Source organism: Cervus canadensis, chromosome 33, assembly GCF_019320065.1.
Source record: "Cervus canadensis isolate Bull #8, Minnesota chromosome 33, ASM1932006v1, whole genome shotgun sequence".
Classification (NCBI taxonomy): Eukaryota; Metazoa; Chordata; class Mammalia; order Artiodactyla; family Cervidae; genus Cervus; species Cervus canadensis.
This window is the reverse complement of record NC_057418.1, coordinates 3,734,854-3,752,601: the sequence shown is the minus strand read 5'-3', so window position 1 is coordinate 3,752,601 and position 17,748 is coordinate 3,734,854. Positions and strand designations below refer to the sequence as shown.

Sequence of the window (17,748 nt, the reverse complement as noted above, 5' to 3'; positions counted from 1 at the left end):
TGGAGCCCAAAAAAATAAAGTCTGACATTGTTTCCACTGTCTCCCCATCTATTTCCCATGAGGTGATAGGACCAGATGCCGTGATCTTAGTTTTATGAATGTTAAGCTTTAAGCCAACTTTTTCACTCTCCTCTTTCACTTTCATCAAGAGGCTTTTTAATTCCTCTTCACTTTTTGCCATAAGGGTGGTATCATCTGCATATCTGAGGTGATTGATATTTCTCCTGGCAATCTTGATTCCAGCTTGTGCTTCTTCCAGCCCAGCGTTTCTCATGATGTACTTTGCATATAAGTTAAATAAGCAGGGTGACAATATACAGCCTTGATGTACTCCTTTTCCTATTTGGAACCAGTCTGTTGTTCATGTCCAGTTCTAACTGTTGCTTCCTGACCTGCATATAGGGTTCTCAAGAGGCAGGTCAGGTGGTCCGGTATTTCGCATCTCTTTCAAGAATTTCCCAACAGTTTATTGTGATCCACACACGTCAAAGGCCTTTGGCATAGTCCAATAAAACAGAAATAGAATATTTTTTCTGGGAATCTGCTCATTGCTTTTTTGATGATCCAGCGGATGTTGGCAATTTGATCTCTGGTTCCTCTGCCTTTTCTAAAACCAGCTTGAACATCTGGAAGTTCACGGTTCACATATTGCTGAAGCCTGGCTTGGAGAATTTTGAGCATTACTTTACAAGCTTGTGAGATGAGTGCAATTGTGCGGTAGTTTGAGCATTCTTTGGCATTGCCTTTCTTTGGGATTGGAATGAAAACTGACCTTTTCCAGTCCTGTGGCCACTGCTGAGTTTTCCAATTTGCTGGCATATTGAGTGCAGCACTTTGACAGCATCATCTTTCAGGATTTGAAATAGCTCAACTGGAATTCCATCACATCTACTAGCTTTGTTCATAGTGATGCTTTCTAAGGCCCACTTGACATCACATTCCAGGATGTCTGGCTCTAGGTGAGTGATCACACCATCGTGATTATCTGGGTCATGAGTATCTTTTTTGTACAGTTCTTCTATGTATTCTTGTCTGACAGAATGTGGTCCACTGGAGAAGGGAATGGCAAACCACTTCACTGTTCTTGCCTTGAGAACCCCATGAACAGTATGAAAAGGCAAAATGATAGAATACTGAAAGAGGAACTCCCCAGGTCTGTAGGTGCCCAATATGCTACTGGAGATCAGTGGAGAAATAACTCCAGAAAGAATGAAGGGATGGAGCCAACGCAAAAACAATACCCAGTTGTGGATGTGACTGGTGATGGAAGTAAAGTCCAATGCTGTAAGGAGCAATATTGCATAGGAACCTGGAATGTTAGGTTCATGAATCAAGGCAAATTGGAAGTGGTCAAACAGGAGATGGCAAGAGTGAATGCCGACATTCTAGGAATCAGTGAACTAATATGGACTGGAATGGGTGAATTTAACTCAGATGACCATTATATATACTACTGTGGGCAGGAATCCCTTAGAAGAAATGGAGTAGCCATCATGGTCAACAAAAGAGTCCAAAATGCAGTACTTGGATGCAATCTCAAAAATGACAGAATGGTCACTGTTCGTTTCCAAGGCAAACCATTCAATATCACAGTAATCTAAGCCTATGCCCCAACCAGTAATGCTGAAGAAGCTGAAGTTGAACGGTTCTATGAAGACCTACAAGACCTTTTAGAACTAACACCCAAAAAAGATGTCCTTTTTCATTACAGGGGACTGGAATGCAAAAGTAGGAAGTCAAGAAACACCTGGAGTAACAGGAAAATTTGGCCTTGGAGTACGGAATGAAACAGGGCAAAGCTAATAGAGTTTTGCCAAGAAAATGCACTGTTCATAGCAAACACCCTCTTCCAACAACACAAGAGAAGACTCTACATATGGACATCACCAGACGGTCAACACTGAAATCATATTGATTATATTCTTTGCAGCCAAAGATGGAGAAGCTCTATACAGTCAGCAAAAACAAGATGGGGAGCTGACTGTGGCTCAGATCATGAACTCCTTATTGCCAAATTTAGACTTAAATTGAAGAAAGTGGGGAAAACCACTAGACCATTCAGGTATGACCTAAATCAAATCCCTTATGACTATACAGTGGAAGTGAGAAATAGATTTAAGGGACTAAATCTGATAGACAGAGTGCCTGAAGAACTATGGACAGAGGTTCATGACGTTGTACAAGAGGCAGGGATCAAGACCATCCCCATGGAAAAGAAATGTAAAAAGGCAAAATGATTGTCTGAGGAGGCCTTCAAATATCTGTGAAAAGAAGAGAAGCGAAAAGCAAAGGAGAAAAGGAAAGATATTCCCATTCGAATGCAGAGTTCCAAAGAATAGCAAGGAGAGACAAGAAAGCCTTCCTCAGCTATCAATGCAAAGAAATAGAGGAAAACAACAGAATGGGAAAGGCTAGAGATCTCTTCAAGAAAATTAGAGACACCAAGGGAACATTTCATGCAAAGATGGGTTTGATAAAGGACAGAAATGGTATGGACCTAACAGAAGCAGAAGATATTAAGAAGAGGTGGCAAGAATAATGATTGAAAGCAGCCCCAAAAAGGGGAGCCTTGTCTCTGCCAATGCCAAGAGACACCCAAGGTCCCTGCAAGGGGAGGGACCAGAAATGGGCAAAGTGTGTGGACCAAACTTTGCTTTCTTGGTCAGCTTTTCCTGGTCTCTTTGACCATTTCATAATTGCATGAGAAATTAGAACTACTAACCTAATCTTCTGGATCATAGACTTTCAAGGGAGTAGTGATCCATGCTGTTACTATGTACTTTTACTTAGACCCCAAGTACAGAAGCGCCTAGCCTTGCTAGGAGCTGAAAGGTACTAGAAGCACATATGGAGCGAGGTCGAACGCTAGGAACATCTCTCAGGCTAGAAGTTACTCTCTTGGCTGCCTGTCTCAGGGGCCAGCAACCTGAAAGTGCGTCTGTTATGGCTGCGCCTCCTGTCTGTATGGACAGAAGCACTGCTGGTGACCATGAGGTTTTTGAGGACACAGGGTGGGAATTGTGGAATCTGGTCAGATTGGAAATGCAATGCGCTTCTTCCTTTGATAGCGCAAGGTCTTAGTGGACCAGAGGAGGCTCTCTGACGGCTTTTGTCTCAACTCCTTAGATATTCCTTTTGTGGAATCTGTAGAAATGAGCTGGAAGGATTGACCCTAATAGCTTGAGAACAAAAATCACTTTTTCCTTGCTGGCCAACCCTCTACCACCTCTTTAGCTATCACATATACTGGTGAGGTGACACTCAGGAGGGACATCTTGGTTGTTATTTGTCTCTTTATGACTCACCCTTTCTAATGAGGTCAGGACGACACTCAGGAATGTGTGCGGACACACGTAAGACGGATGCTCTCCCTAGTCCTAGCTTGGGAAACATTCCCGGAAATTACTCCGGCAAATCAAACAAAGGTCTCAGTGGTATGGAACTAAATCAATCTGGGATGCCATCAGGTCTACCCCTGGTGCATCTCTACCCCGCCTCGGTGGTAGAACTGGGAGAGACGAGTAAGACGCCTGCGTCGTAAGGGACAGACTACGTCTGACTACGGAAAGAAAGCTTTGGTGGAGAGTCTGCTACACCCCCGTCTAGAGCAGGGAAGGATGCTTCTGGCAGAAAAAAGCCAAGGCTGTGGATACTGCTTTTTTCTCTCTTACAGATGGGAGCTAGCAGTTCCAGAACCACTTCTTTAAAATGTATTTTTAAAAATGCTGGGACAAGCTTGATCCCCAGAATTTAAAAGACATGCCTGATCTTCTGTGATCCTGAATGGCCACGGTAGCCTTTGGAAGATGGGGAACACTGGCCTGTTAAAGGTCTCTCAATTATGATATGGTTTTACAACTAGACCGGTTCCATAGAAAATAAGGGAAATAGGTAGAAGTGCCTTATGTGTTGTTCTTTATCTCTCTGCGAGACATGCCAGACTTACGTCCCAAGGGTGCAGATTTTGGTATGAAAGCTTCAGCTGCCTCCTCTTCTCTTACTTTGCCCCTTTATCCCTTTATCTGGGGCTCCCAACTGAACAAGCTGAAAGTTAGGACACCCTTCCAGGAGGGGCTGCCTCAGTCTCGGTAGAAATTCAAACAGTAACTGCAGTTGAGACTATCTAGAGGATCCAAAAGGTACACAGAATCCTTTACGGGACTAACTTTACTTTATGACTTTACTTGGAGAGATGTAATGCATGTCTTGGGACAGACGCTAACTCCTGACTTGACAGCTTGAGTTTTGGGGGAAGCTACTACTTTCGGAGATGAATGGCCTGAACATGAGACAAGGGGAAAGAGGGAACACGAAATAGTCCTCCTTCCTATTGGGAGCCAAATGGTTCCCAAAGCAGAGCCACTTTGCCAGATATATTCTTAAAGGACTCAAGCAAGCGCAAACTAAGACTTTAAACTATGCTAGGTTGGCTGACATAGAATAGGGAGAGGAGGAAACTCCTCATAAATTCCTAGATAGATTATGGGAGGCTCTCCACAAGTTTACTGACGTTGATCTTGAAATTACAGAGGGAGAAATGATCTTAAAAGATAGATTTCTCACTCAGTCAGCTCCAGATATCTGCTGTTAAGTTATGAAAACAGGCGTTTGGGTCAAATCAGTCTTTGAAAAACTGTTGCAGCTGGCTCAGATGGTATATTACGGTAGAGAATATGAGGAGGAAAATAAGAGGCAAAAAAAGAACCAGGCAAAATACTGATGCCCCAACAATGGCTGTTAGACCTGCTCTGAAACAGCCTGAGAAAAATGCCCAGAGGGACCCAGGTAGAAAGGGATGGCCTTGCTATTACTGTGGAAAGGAGGGGCATCTCAAGCGGGATTACCTTCAGGCTTCTAAGCTGTCCCCAGCTCCCTGTCCAGTCTCTAAAGGACCATAATGGAGAAGAGACTGCCCTCCGAGGTGTAGGCCCCAGGGTCAGACTCTCAAGACAATCTGGACTGAAGGTGCCCAGGGGTCCCCATACAAGCTCCCATCCTAATTACACTTGAGGAAATCCAGGTATTAATAACTGTGGAGGGCCAATCAGTCAATTTCTTTTGGATACCGGGGCAACTTTCTCTGTGCTCACTGAAGGCCCTGGCCCATTTTCCTCCCAGTCCACTACCGTAATGGGACTGTCTGGACCAGTCAAACATGATTATGTCAGTCATCCTTCAGTGGAACCTGGGACTCTGTGCTGTTTTCTCAGGAGTTTCTAATCGTGCAAGAGTCTCCCTCACCCTTTCTGGGGAGGGATATACTGAGCAAGGTCCAGGCCTCTGTTTTCACGGATATGGAACCAGCTCTTTTTAATGAAACAAAATATAAATCCTAGAGTGTGGGCCAATGGACAAACTGAGTCGAGCACAAAATGCTTTTCCTATCGTTATCAAGCTCAAAGACCCTCACCTATTTTCACATCAAAAGCAGTATTAACTAAAGCCCGAGGTTAATGAATGGATAAAATCTTACTGTACTGACTTCTCATGATGTGAGAGGGATCTTACACTCTATAAAGTTCAGAGCAACAATGATCCGTCTTTAAAGTTGCTGTAACTCAAGGGGTGTCAAAAGCTCTAGGAATAGAGTATCACTTACACTCCTTCTGAAGACCCCAATCTTCAGAAAAAGTTGAACAGGCTAAAGACACCTGTGTAAGCTAACTCAGGAAACATAAGACAGTTGGTTTAAAGTTCTACCCATAGCTTTAATGAGGGCTCAAACCACCCCAAGAAGAAGGGTCTGTCTCTATGATAGACTGTTTTTGCACACAGATACTGCCATAGAGCCTTAAAATTTACTATGTAACTCTGCTTTTAGCTTTTCAACAGACATTTCCGGGAGGGTAACTCCTGACCCAGACTTGGAGTCAAACTAGCCGCTGTTTGAGCCAGGAACCAAGATGGGACTGAGAATCTAGGTGGGCTTGCTTCTGCTGACTCCAGAAGTCCTGAGTCTGCCGTTTGAGCCTCAAGACAGCGCCTTCCTGTCCTGGACTCATTCCTACACTGCAGTCCACATTGGTCTAATTGCTGGATCTGAAGAGCACTCTTCTCCTCATCAACTGAAGACATCCCATGGTGAGTTTCTCCACTTCATGGAAGGGACTTTCTTCAACTCTGAGAATACTTTCACCAACAACAATCGTAAGTGACACCTCTTTTCGATCTGATGACGTCTAACAATCCTAAAGATGGAGTGATGTAACTATGAACATAATGTAACTTTTGATGGTGTTTTAACTTGGTTTAATGACTATTTTGCTGCACATAAGAAGGTAAATGGGTCTAGATCTGGTGATTTTCTACCTGATGTTTATCAAATATGGGATGAGGTCATATGGCTAACTCCTAAAAAGGGATGCCTACTATCTAATGCTCCCATATGCTGGAAAAAAAATAGAGCCATCCCCAGAAGTTAGCCAACAAGTTAGTTATAATGATTGGAAAGAACTGGGATTTTTGCCTCAAGAAATATACAATGTAATCATTCCTGTGTTTTCCAATCCCAGTTCAGGTCCCCCTCTTGCCTGGCCAGGAACTGATTGGGACTCGATCCCTCAGTCATGCAGGTTTGCTCCAAACGGGACCTCCTGGATAAGTGGCTCTTACCCATGGGCATGGCTCCCCCTGGCTGGTAGGAAGATGCACCCTAGATCTAAATTTTACTCATGGCTCCATATTTTCAGAGCTTCCAGAGAAGACTAATGTGCCCCACCTTAAAACTCATTGGGCAAGATCTGTATTTCACTGGTGTGATTGTCTGGCTACAGTATTCATTCCCTCTCTGGGAACTACAGATTAGATGTTATGCTATGAGTTGATGCTCTGACTAACTTTCAGCCATTAATGCTGAACAAATACAAATTAGAAAGGTGGTTTTACAAAACAGATCGGCCTTAGATATTCTTACAGCTGCACAAGGAGGAACTTGTGCCATTATTCATACCCAATGTTGTACATATATACCAGATATGAGCACCAATGTTACTCATTTTACTAAACACATGAACAAGGTGATTCAGACTATGGATTCCCCTGAAGCCTCAGTCACCCCACTTTGGGGAAACGTTAACTAGCTCTGCATGGTGGAAAACTATCTTAATCATAATAACTCTAATTGTTCTGTTTTCACTGTTTGCTCCCTTCATCTGTAACTGTGTAACTGGATTTGTTTCTAACCCTTTGAAAGCTTCTAAGTTACAAGTGGTTGTCCAGGCTCCTACAAGAGCCACAACTACAGAGCTCCTCCAACTATTACTTGGGGCCCTTGGATCAGAGACCCTCAATATGAGGATCATGAGAATACGTTGTCTCAACAATTTAGGGACCACGCCCCTCAACAGCAGGAAGTAGTTATGGAATGAAAACGACACCCCTTTCCCTTGGGAACATCATTCTCCTAAAAGAAAAGGGGGGAATGAGAGAGTCAATTCCTAGGCAGGTTGATAAGAAGTCCAGGGTCCCTGAGGAGGAGAAAGAGGTCTGGGGCTCCCGAAGTGGAGATGCTGCTGCTGCTGCTAAGTCACTTCAGTCGTGTCCGACCCGGTGCGACCCCATAGACGGCAGCCCACCAGGCTCCCCTGTTCGTGGGAATTCTCCAGGCAAGAACACTGGAGTGGGTTGCCATTTCCTTCTCCAATGCATGAAAGTGAAAAGTGAAAGTGAAGTCGCTCAGTCATGTCCGACTCATAGGGACTCCATGGACTGCAACCTACCAGGCTCCTCAGTCCCTGGGATTCTCCAGGCAAGAGTACTGGAGTGGGGTGCCATTGCCTTCTCTGGGGTCTGGAATTCTCAAGGAGGAGGAAAGAACAAACATCTTCTTTTTTTTTTTTGCTACATCACATAAGTTTCTTTAAAAACTGATGATCACACAACAACCAACTCAGTTTAAACTCTGTACTAAGGATTATATTGAAGAAGGAATTCATAGGGCCTTGACTCCATCTGAAGCCTGTCCATGCTGATCGTGCTCGGCCACCTCTCCAGTGGACTCTGAACTCTCAGCTTAGTGCCTGTGGGAACGACAATGGAAGGATAAGACCCCCTCCAGACAGGGGAACCTTGAAGATGTATCCAGGTTATTCATCACCTAAGAGAAAACAGACACTAATCACCCCTGCCTCTGGACAGTATTTATCGGAATGTAACCACAGGTTTATCGGTTATTAACTGGTTGGAATGTAACCTCGGGCTTATTGATTATTAACTGTTTGAACACATAACATGTGAATGATGGGATTATTGTGATTGTATTTACCCTTCCTTTGTAAGACTCAAGGGATTTGGGGTGGTGGGTTTAGACACGTACACATGAGGCATAAAAGATGTTCACAAATGCTGGTTGGGGTCCTTGGCTAAGAGGAGACTCTGCCTTGGGCCCGCCGGCGTAATAAACTGCACTCCACTACCTGCATTGTCCTTCTGAGTGAGTTTGTTTCCCGGAAAGCGTGGCTATAACAATATAACAACAATGTATCCTCCTTGAGGACAGTTTCTCCTTCCTGAAAACCTCTGACTAATCCTGATATGGTCTGATAGGATCTTTCTATTGTTAAGTTCTAATCATGCTATCCTAAAATGTAAATTGTGGGAGTGGGTCTGGTAAAATTTTTACAAACTTGAGGCATTCTTTTGATTTACTGTAATAACTAATTTAAAAAGTACATAACTCCTTTGCTAACATTCGTGAGGGGGGCACTCTCCGTCCCCCTTCTGATGTCTGTGTCAGAAGCTTTCTCTGTCTCTTCTCAGACTTTAATAAAACTCTGCTACACAAAAGCTTCTGAGTGATCAAGCCTGGTCCCTGGTCCCTGGAAGCTAAATCTTCTTCAGAGATCAAGAATCCCGATACCTTTCGCCATAAGCTATCAGAAGTGACGGTAGTAAATTTGGGTGAAAATAAACAGCTCTTTAACATAAAATGCAGGAGGTTTCTAAAAACGAAACAATGATAACATAGAGATTTTTATTTGTACAAAATTTTGTAAACAGGCATGAAAAATGTCAATTAGAATGACGGGCATTCACTCACCCTGGCCTATGATTTGTCAGGCACTGTCCTAGATGCTGAAAACATCCAGTAAGACTTAGGTCAGATGAAAATGGTGAAATCGAAGATTAGGATCTTCAAATAGATATGAAAAATGGTTCATCTGAACATAGGCATGTTTTTGTAATAACTGTGTCATGACTTTGAATAAGAAATAAACAGAACACACAGTATTGGTAAAGTCATTCCAGAGAAACCAAACAGTAGTAATGGCTGATGGAATATGATATTTTCACTGACCATAAGATACCGTCTAAGTATGTGGCAAATACCTCTGCTATCTCTGAAATCCAAGAAAGCATTTGTGCTAAATACCAAAGCAAGCTATCTCTGAAATCCAAGAAAGCATTTGTGCTAAATACCAAAGCAAATACTGATTTGTTTCTTCAACACCCACTATTTCTGCATATTTCATTAACAGTCAAATGTCCAGGCAAGTTTTTTTTTCTCCTGAAATTCTGATGTATTTGGAGGATTCTGTGTGAAGCCAAAGGAATAAGTGATGGATCTGAACATTTTAACTAACTGTGTGATTCCTATGAAATGAAAGTTGACCTAAAAAGTATTGCCAATGTTTACCAAATACAACCTGTTGACAAAATGTTGCTCTACATGTAAAGGAAAAAAATTTGTCACTGTTGAAGATACTCAGATAATGTGCTATACCTAGAACCCCCAAACTCTAAAATATTAATTGAAAATCTATTTTGAACAATGACAGAAGCCGAAAGTAGCTTTGAAGGTAAATATTTCAATGGATAAAAATAGTATCATAGTTTCGAAGTATATGATTTGCCATGTTTTGTAAAATGAGCTCCTTGTTATTAAACTTTATATAGAATCAAGTTACATGTGACTATAAGCAATGGTGTTAATATTCAAAGCACTTTCTTATTGAAGATTTATGGAATAATTGTGATAAATTTCCCTCTTCAGAGTCTTATGTGTGGCCATTTTCCTTTATGAGTTGGTGGCACAAACCTATTTGTCACCTGGGATAATAACACAATGCTTATTAGTGGTGGAAAGTAGCGTGTAACTGAGAAGAGTTCTGTGATGATTACAGCACATTGAGAATTTATTTTGGATAAAATTTAAAAGGAGCCTGTGAAAATAATTTAAAATTAATGTTCTAATTTGCCAGAATTTTCCAGAGCTTATTTAAATTGGAGAAATGTAGTTTAGATACTTATTTGAAAAGGTTGACCTCAGTACATAGCACTATTTGTTTCTTACCAGCTCTGTGGCTTCATGGGCAACAACTTTGGCTTCTTTGGCAATTTTCTCAGCTTCATCAATATAGTCCTTAATATTGCTGTAAGCTTTGAAGGCTGCAGTGGCATTGAAGGAGATGTTTTTAGCCTCATCAAGGATTCTGTAGGGATTACCCAAAAAGAGAATATCAGAGCAGTTGGTACTCAAATGAAGAATATTTGAAGAACTTACGTATAACAAATAAGGCTTCCAAACGATCATGGCCAATATAATAATGATAATCCCAAATCATAGTGAGGTATCTACTAATTGTATTATATTGTAGCTTTCAGTTTAAACTCATATTCCTAAATAACCAAGCTAGAACTGTTATAATAAAATGAATTATATATGAATTTTTCCCAGGGTCTTCAAACATTAATATTTTCCTTTGTATCAAGAGTATTAAGTTTTGAAACAGAACCTTTCACATGGAGTATATTACATCCAGATTTATTTATGAAAATTATTCTTGGGGTTAATACACCTATTTTATTATGACAACCCCCAAATTGTAGGGAAGCAAACCAGTTATATTGAGAAGGCTGTTCACTAGTCAAACACATCTCACTAGTGGCCCCTCCCCCACTGACCCATACAAGAATACCAGTTATAATGAGCTGTTATTTCACAGGGCAGTACTGAGAATAGTAGTGTCTTCATGGAGTTTGAAAGGGGAAAAAAAAGACCTAACGGCTATGTATGGAATCACCAGTTTTCATTCCAATCCAAAAGAAAGGCAATGCCACAGAATGCTCCAACTACCGCACAACTGCACTCATCTCACACACTAGCAAAGTAATGCTCAAAATTTTCCAAGCCAGGCTTCAACAGTATGTGAACTGTGAACTTCCAGATGTTCAAGCTGGATTTAGAAAAGGCAGAGGAACCAGAGATCAAATTGCCAACATCCGTTGGATCATTGAAAAAGCAAGAGAATTCCAGAAAAACATCTACTTCTGCTTTACTGACTATGCCAAAGCCTTTGACTGTGTGGATCACAACAAACTGTGGAAAATTCTTAAAGAGTTGGGAATACCAGACCACCTGATCTGCCTTCTAAGAAATCTGTATGCAGGTTAAGAAGCAACAGTTTGAACTGGACATGGAACAACAGACTGGTTCCAAATCGGGAAAGGAGAGCATCAAGACTGTATATTGTCACCCTGCTTATTTAAGTTATATGCAGGGTACATCATGAGAAATTCTGGGCTGGATGAAGCACAAGCTAGAATCAAGATTGCTGGCAGAAATATCAATAACCTCAGATATGCAGATGACACCACACTTAGGGCAGAAAGTGAAGAACTAAAGAGCCTCTTGATGAAAGAGAAAGATGAGAGTGAAAAAGTTGGCTTAAAACTCAACATTCAGAAAACTAAGATCATGGCATTTGGTCCCATCACTTCATGGAAAATAGATGGGGAAACAGTGGAAACAGTGACAGACTTTATTTTTTTGGGCTTCAAAATCAATGCAGATGGTGACTGCAGCCATGAAATTAAAAGAAGCTTACTCCTTGGAAGGAAAGTTATGACCAACCTAGACAGCATATTAAAAAGAAGAGACATTACTTTGCCAACAAAGGTCCATCTATGGTTTTTCCAGTGGTCAAGTATGGATGTGAGAGTTGGACTATAAATAAAGTTGAGCACCGAAGAATTGATGCTTTTGAACTGTGGTGTTGGAGAAGACTCTTGAGAGTCCCTTGGACTGCAAGGAGATCCAGCCAGTCCATCCTAAAGGAAATCAGTCCTGAATATTCACTGGAAGACTGATGCTGAAGCTGAAACTCCAATACTTTGGCCACCTGATGTGAAGAACTGACTCATTTGAAAAGACACTGATTCCAGGAAAGATTGAAGACGGGAGGAGAGGGGACAACAGAGGATGAGATGGTTGGATGGCATCACTGACTCAATGGACAGGAATTTGAGTAAACTCTGGCAATTGGTAATGGACAGGGAGGCCTGGCGTGTTGCAGTCCATGGGGTCGCAGAGAGTCAGACATGACTGAGCGACTGAACTGAACTGAACCGATGGAACCACATTTTCAAAAGCCAGCCCTTTAACAATAAATAGTTTTGATTTCTTTAAATTATAAAACTGAAATTTTTAGCAGAATGTGTGTTTATACATTACTATTTAAAATGCTAATAAGGCAGCTGCTGTGCTCTCTAATAAAGAACAAAATATTTTTTCTAAGTGTAGCCTAAGGCAATGTTCGCTCCCCACCATGCAGTATTTGAATTCACTTTTAACTCAGACTTTTGATGGTGCTCCAGTAGAGCTTTGTCCAGACCCTTCTAATTAGGCTTTTCCATAGAAAGGCCATGCAGTTTGTATGTTAATAGTTACAAAAAATCAAGATTTGAAAGCAACTCTCAACCATTTCTGCTAGTCAAAACTTTTGGGCAAGTGTCAAGATAAATAGACATTTCCAGCCACAAATGACATACCCATCAAGGACAGCAGACGAATCATTTAACTGAGCTGCATGGCTCTCAGCCTGGGACACCTTCTCAGCCAGCTTCCTGTCCTTTATTTCTTGGGAGAGGTCATCTATTTTATCTTTCAGATCCTTGGACATGGGTGGCAATTTAGTTTGAATGTCTTCGACGTACTGATATGTAGAGAAAAGAAGGCATTTTAAATAAGTGAATCCAGCTTCCTCTCATTTATTAGTGTCTCTTGGATATATAATTACACATGCTTAGGTTTTTAGAACACTTAAAATCTACTAATCTAGCAAGAAAAAGAATAGAGAATAAAAGCTATTATTTAATGGAAGAGATTAGAAAATATGCAAAGGGAATTTATACCAAGAAGAACCTAACAATCTTTTTTAAAAAAATGCTACTTCATAGGTCTAAATGCATAAATGATAGTCATTAGGATCTTTTAGACTATTTGCAGTCCTATTACCATATGTCATCATATATCAGCATTTACTGAATGAGACAGCATGTTGAAAGTCTGTTTGTAGCTTTACATTTCTCGTTTAACTAATGTTATATGAATATTGAAGCACATTTTAAGTTCTATACTAGGAATGACAAATGCCCTTCATCACTGTGAAAAAAAATACAGGTTGGTGTGAGTGTGTGAGTACCCTCATTACTGAGAGGATACTGTGAAGTTCTAATTGCTACCAATGGGTGGGCATGGTCACAATAGAGTGAGACAAAAACAACTTTACACTCAAAAGAAAGTAACAGTGTTTGCGTACACTACTGAATTTCTCACTGGTTCCCATTCAAGAGCCCTTGGATTATTATCAGCGTTTAACCTTGGGCTTCATAAGATACTCACCACTATGACTGAGTTGATTTCATCTGCAAGACGCCTGGCTTCATCAAGTATGTCATTGCCTTCTTTTAAAGTGTTCTCAGTCTGTCGTTTGCCACTTTCTATAGCCTCCTTCTTTTTCTGTAAGACAGTATAAACAAAACATCAAAATGCCCTTTGGGGAAAACCCCATCTAGCCCTGTATTCCTGGCTTTCCTGAGCTGTCTGATCAGGGCTTTGCAATCAAGATATGTCATGTTGACTATGAGATTACATGAGAATGATAAAAACTACCCAGCCAACCCTTCGAGTGTTACTTTATTTTAAATATCTGTACAGGTGCTTTCTTTCTCCTATTGTGAGAAAGTCATCCAAGAGAATGGTGGCTGATGTGATGGTAGATGAGGAATGAAAAAAGATTTTTAAAGCAAGATGGACATCCATTTTAACTGAAATGCAAGTGCTGAATATGCATTACTGAGCATGTGGAAGTATGCTGAATTACATTGGAACTAGACATTAAATTCCAGAATCTGTGTCCAAATGAATATTTTGTGAGCATAAATGTGAGCAGATTTATTCTATGGGAGCTCTGTAAAAACTGGAAGAAGTGGGATTTTAAAAGGAACTGAGGGGATGTACTTTTCAAAAAAAAAAGAGAAATTCTCACGTGGAAGAATAAACTTAATGGACTGTTCCATAAAAAGAGAGCAGACTCTAATTTTTCTTTGAAACTGATAGCTTGTCCTGAAACCACATGAAACTCATTCCTAGTCTAGACGAGTAAAATCAGCGGGAAAGAAATGGTGCTATTTCTCCATTTGGAGTATAATTTTGCCTTCTTTTTCTTTATGACTCATTCTTTCAATCACCTTTTCCTACCTGTGGATTTAACTGCAGCAATTATAAATTTAAGCCTTTGCCATTTATGCCTTTTGAGATGAATAATCATGCTAGTTTATATATTCATTTCAGTATGGTCCAGGTAGTTTATAAGCTTTCCCACTTAATTCTACATTAGCTCTACAGGTTCTGTGTTTATCATCTTTTAACTGAATAGAAAATTCTCCAAGTGAAGTGATTTACCAAGGTCACATAGTATAGTTAAGATGTGAATCCCAGTCTCCCTAAGGATGGGCTTTCCTGGTCGCTCCGTGGTAAAGAATCTGCCTGCCAACTCAGGAGACCTGGGTTCGATCGCTGGTGGGGTAAGAAGCGCTGGAGTCGGAAACGGTTTACTCCAGTATTCTTGCCTGGGAAATCCCATGGACAGAGGGACCTGGCAGGCTCTAGTCCACGGGGTCGCAAAAGAGTCAGACAGGATGTAGCAGCTCAACAGCAACAATGACCTAGGGACAGAGTCTGGGTCTTCAGCTGTGACAGCATTGACTTTCCAGTTGTGGAAACCACATTTATTTGCACTGGGACAGGGCTAATTTCACACCCTGCTTTCTCTACCTCTTCACCCATCACTTCACTTTGCTGCCGGGACACACATCTTATTTCTGCCTCTGCGCCTTTCCGGTTGCTGTTTCCTTCACCATTTGCCCTTCCCCAGTTCCCTGCCTTGGAGGAAACCTCCCTCATTTAGCCTCATGTAAAATGTATATTCCCTCAGTACTCAAAATACGGCCCATTGACCAGCAGAATCAGCATCACCTGGGAGCTTCTTAGAAATGCACAATCTTAGTGCCTTTTTGGGAACTACCAACTTGGAATCTGTATTTAACAAGAACCCCAGGTGATTGATATACACGATAAAATTTGAGAGAAATTGGCTCGGAATACAGCCTAGCACACAGTAAACACTACAGAATTGTTAACTTATAATTACCTTATTTTCTTTTTCCTAGCACTCATTTATCTGAATTGTATTTATAGAGTGGCCATAAATGATAGAAACATAATCATATTTTATTTTTTATATAGCTTGAATCATCTTGATTGCTTCTTCTAAGAGCTGCTAAAAGTACAAGTTATTTAACGACGATCATTAATACCGATTCACCACAACATGCGTGCATTAAGTATTGGATGAAATGGATAGTCTCCTGAGCTGTATCTAGCGGATGAAGGGTAACATTGAATTCATCAAGCAATATGCTGAGAACATGTCACTTGCTATGTATATTAGCCCATGCTCCAGTTTATGATCATATTATATACTAATTTATTGGTTTAGTGACTTTCTCACTATAATGTAGATTTCTTTCAACAGTCTTTGCATCACTCTATCTCCAGTACCTAGAAGAGTTTCCTCAATAAATAGTTCTGTTTGCACTTGTGACTTCTGTTTCATTCAACTTCTCCCCACCCCAGCTAAATCAGAGAAATTTCAATCCCCCTTCATGAACAACAAATAGAGAGGTAGTACTGAGGCTCCTGGTTATAAGTCATACCTTATTTTTCAAGTTCTGACATTCTTTTCCACAACTATCAATTCTAGCCCTTAGCTTTTATATAAACTGATTTAAAGTTGACCACGGGCAGACACTCAGGAGTCTTTCTTCAGCATGGTTTGTTTGCATTTATGAATCAAGGTAACTTAAAATATTTCCACCCATATGTGAGGTGAAGAGCTACATTCATCTTGTTTTCAATTAAGCAGTGAGTTAGAATCTTTCTGGGCTTCGCTGGTAGCTCAGCTGGGAAAGAATCCATTATAAAAAGCTCTATTTGAATTACTTTAGGGAACCCATTGTTCTGCAAAGATCACAATGTGTTTTTAATCACACTGAAGCAGGAATGATCTAGGGATTAAGGCAATTTCAGTGGTGGCTAATTTCAGATTAGACACTAATGAAAGCTAGTTTTGTATCAGGGAAAGATGGATCCATCTGGAGTGCCTAAATATTGATAAAAGTATTGATATAACATTTATTTATGTTTGCTTTATGATACTTTATTCATTGAGAGAGAATATTTCTATTCTGTCTTTGTGCCTGACACTGTTCTCAGCTCTGGAGACACAGCAGGCCAGAAAACACGTTGCTCATGGCTTGGCTGGAGGGTAAAAATGAATAAGTTAATGTATAATATATTTTTAATGATGAGTGCTATAAAAATAAATAAAGAGAGGGATAGATAGAAAAGGATGTAGGATATAAAATACTTAAGATAGGAAGCTTTGAGAATTTGAGAAGCAAAAACAGGGCTTGTGATTAGACAGCATTATTCTCCCAGGCTTCCTTGGTGGCCTAGATGGCAGTGTGGGAGACCTGGGTTCGATCCCTGGGTCAGGAAGATCCCCTGGAGAAGGAAATGGCAACCTACTCCAGAATTCTTGCCTAGCGAATCCCGTGGATGGAGGATCCTGGCAGTCTACATACAGTCTATGGGGTTGCAAAGAGTTGGACACGACAGAGCAACTTCACAAGCAAATTCTCCCAGTATATACCACAGTATATTGTAAGTGACTCTCATTAGACAACAAAGTTGTTATATTTCTACTTTTAACTTCTAATTAGATCTTAATTCATTCCAGAGCTTTTAAGTTTAAAACTTTCTGTTTTTGCTGGGGTTTTTAAAGGGGTGGATTAAGAACCTACAAAAGCTATTTTTTTTGTCTATTTTTATCTAGCAACTCATTTTTTACTTCCCTCAAAATCCTTCCTGTTCCAGGTTATAATGGTACATTTGGGGACAGAATGCTCAATACATGTTACTTTGCTGAACTGAATTGCTCATCTTCTCTTTGCCCCTCAGCCCAGTCTCCTCACCTTTTTTCCATAGCTGGAAATGGCCTTCTAACCCTGTGCTGTTCTAGAAGTTTTCAAAATCTTTTATGAACTGGCTCCAAAGGCCATTTTCAGAGCCATCTTCTGCTGCAGACTTTTATGAAGCTTACAAGTGACTGTTACTGCCCTATTTGACGTTTCCTAGGATCACACTCTGGGAGCTCCGTGTTTCTGCTCATGCTGCACCATCGTTTCTATCAACTTCTCTGATGTCCTCCTCTTAGTGTTTGATTCTATCAGCGTGTACTAGTCACAGCGTGCCTTGTCTGACCCTTTGAGACCCCACGTACTGTAACCCAGGTTCCACTGTCCGTGGGGTTCTCCAGGCAAGAATACTGGAGTAGGCTGCCATTTCCTTCTCTGGAATTCTCTGGAATGTTCTTCCTCTTCTACTTTGGCCAGTTAGAGCTTATG

General features: G+C 40.8%; 1 protein-coding gene across 7 annotated transcripts in view; it reads right to left on the bottom strand.

The window, feature by feature from the left end:
• Window positions 1–17,748, bottom strand: part of LAMA2 (laminin subunit alpha 2) — a 693,967-nt gene that overhangs the window by 117,121 nt on the left and 559,098 nt on the right. For all 7 annotated transcript variants that reach the window (XM_043457137.1, XM_043457138.1, XM_043457134.1 and 4 more), the window contains 3 exons: window positions 13,622–13,738; window positions 12,769–12,932; window positions 10,292–10,430 (listed from right to left, as the gene is read on the bottom strand). In XM_043457137.1, coding sequence (XP_043313072.1) covers window positions 10,292–10,430; window positions 12,769–12,932; window positions 13,622–13,738 — 420 coding nt within the window. The remainder of the gene's footprint in view (window positions 1–10,291; window positions 10,431–12,768; window positions 12,933–13,621; window positions 13,739–17,748) is intronic.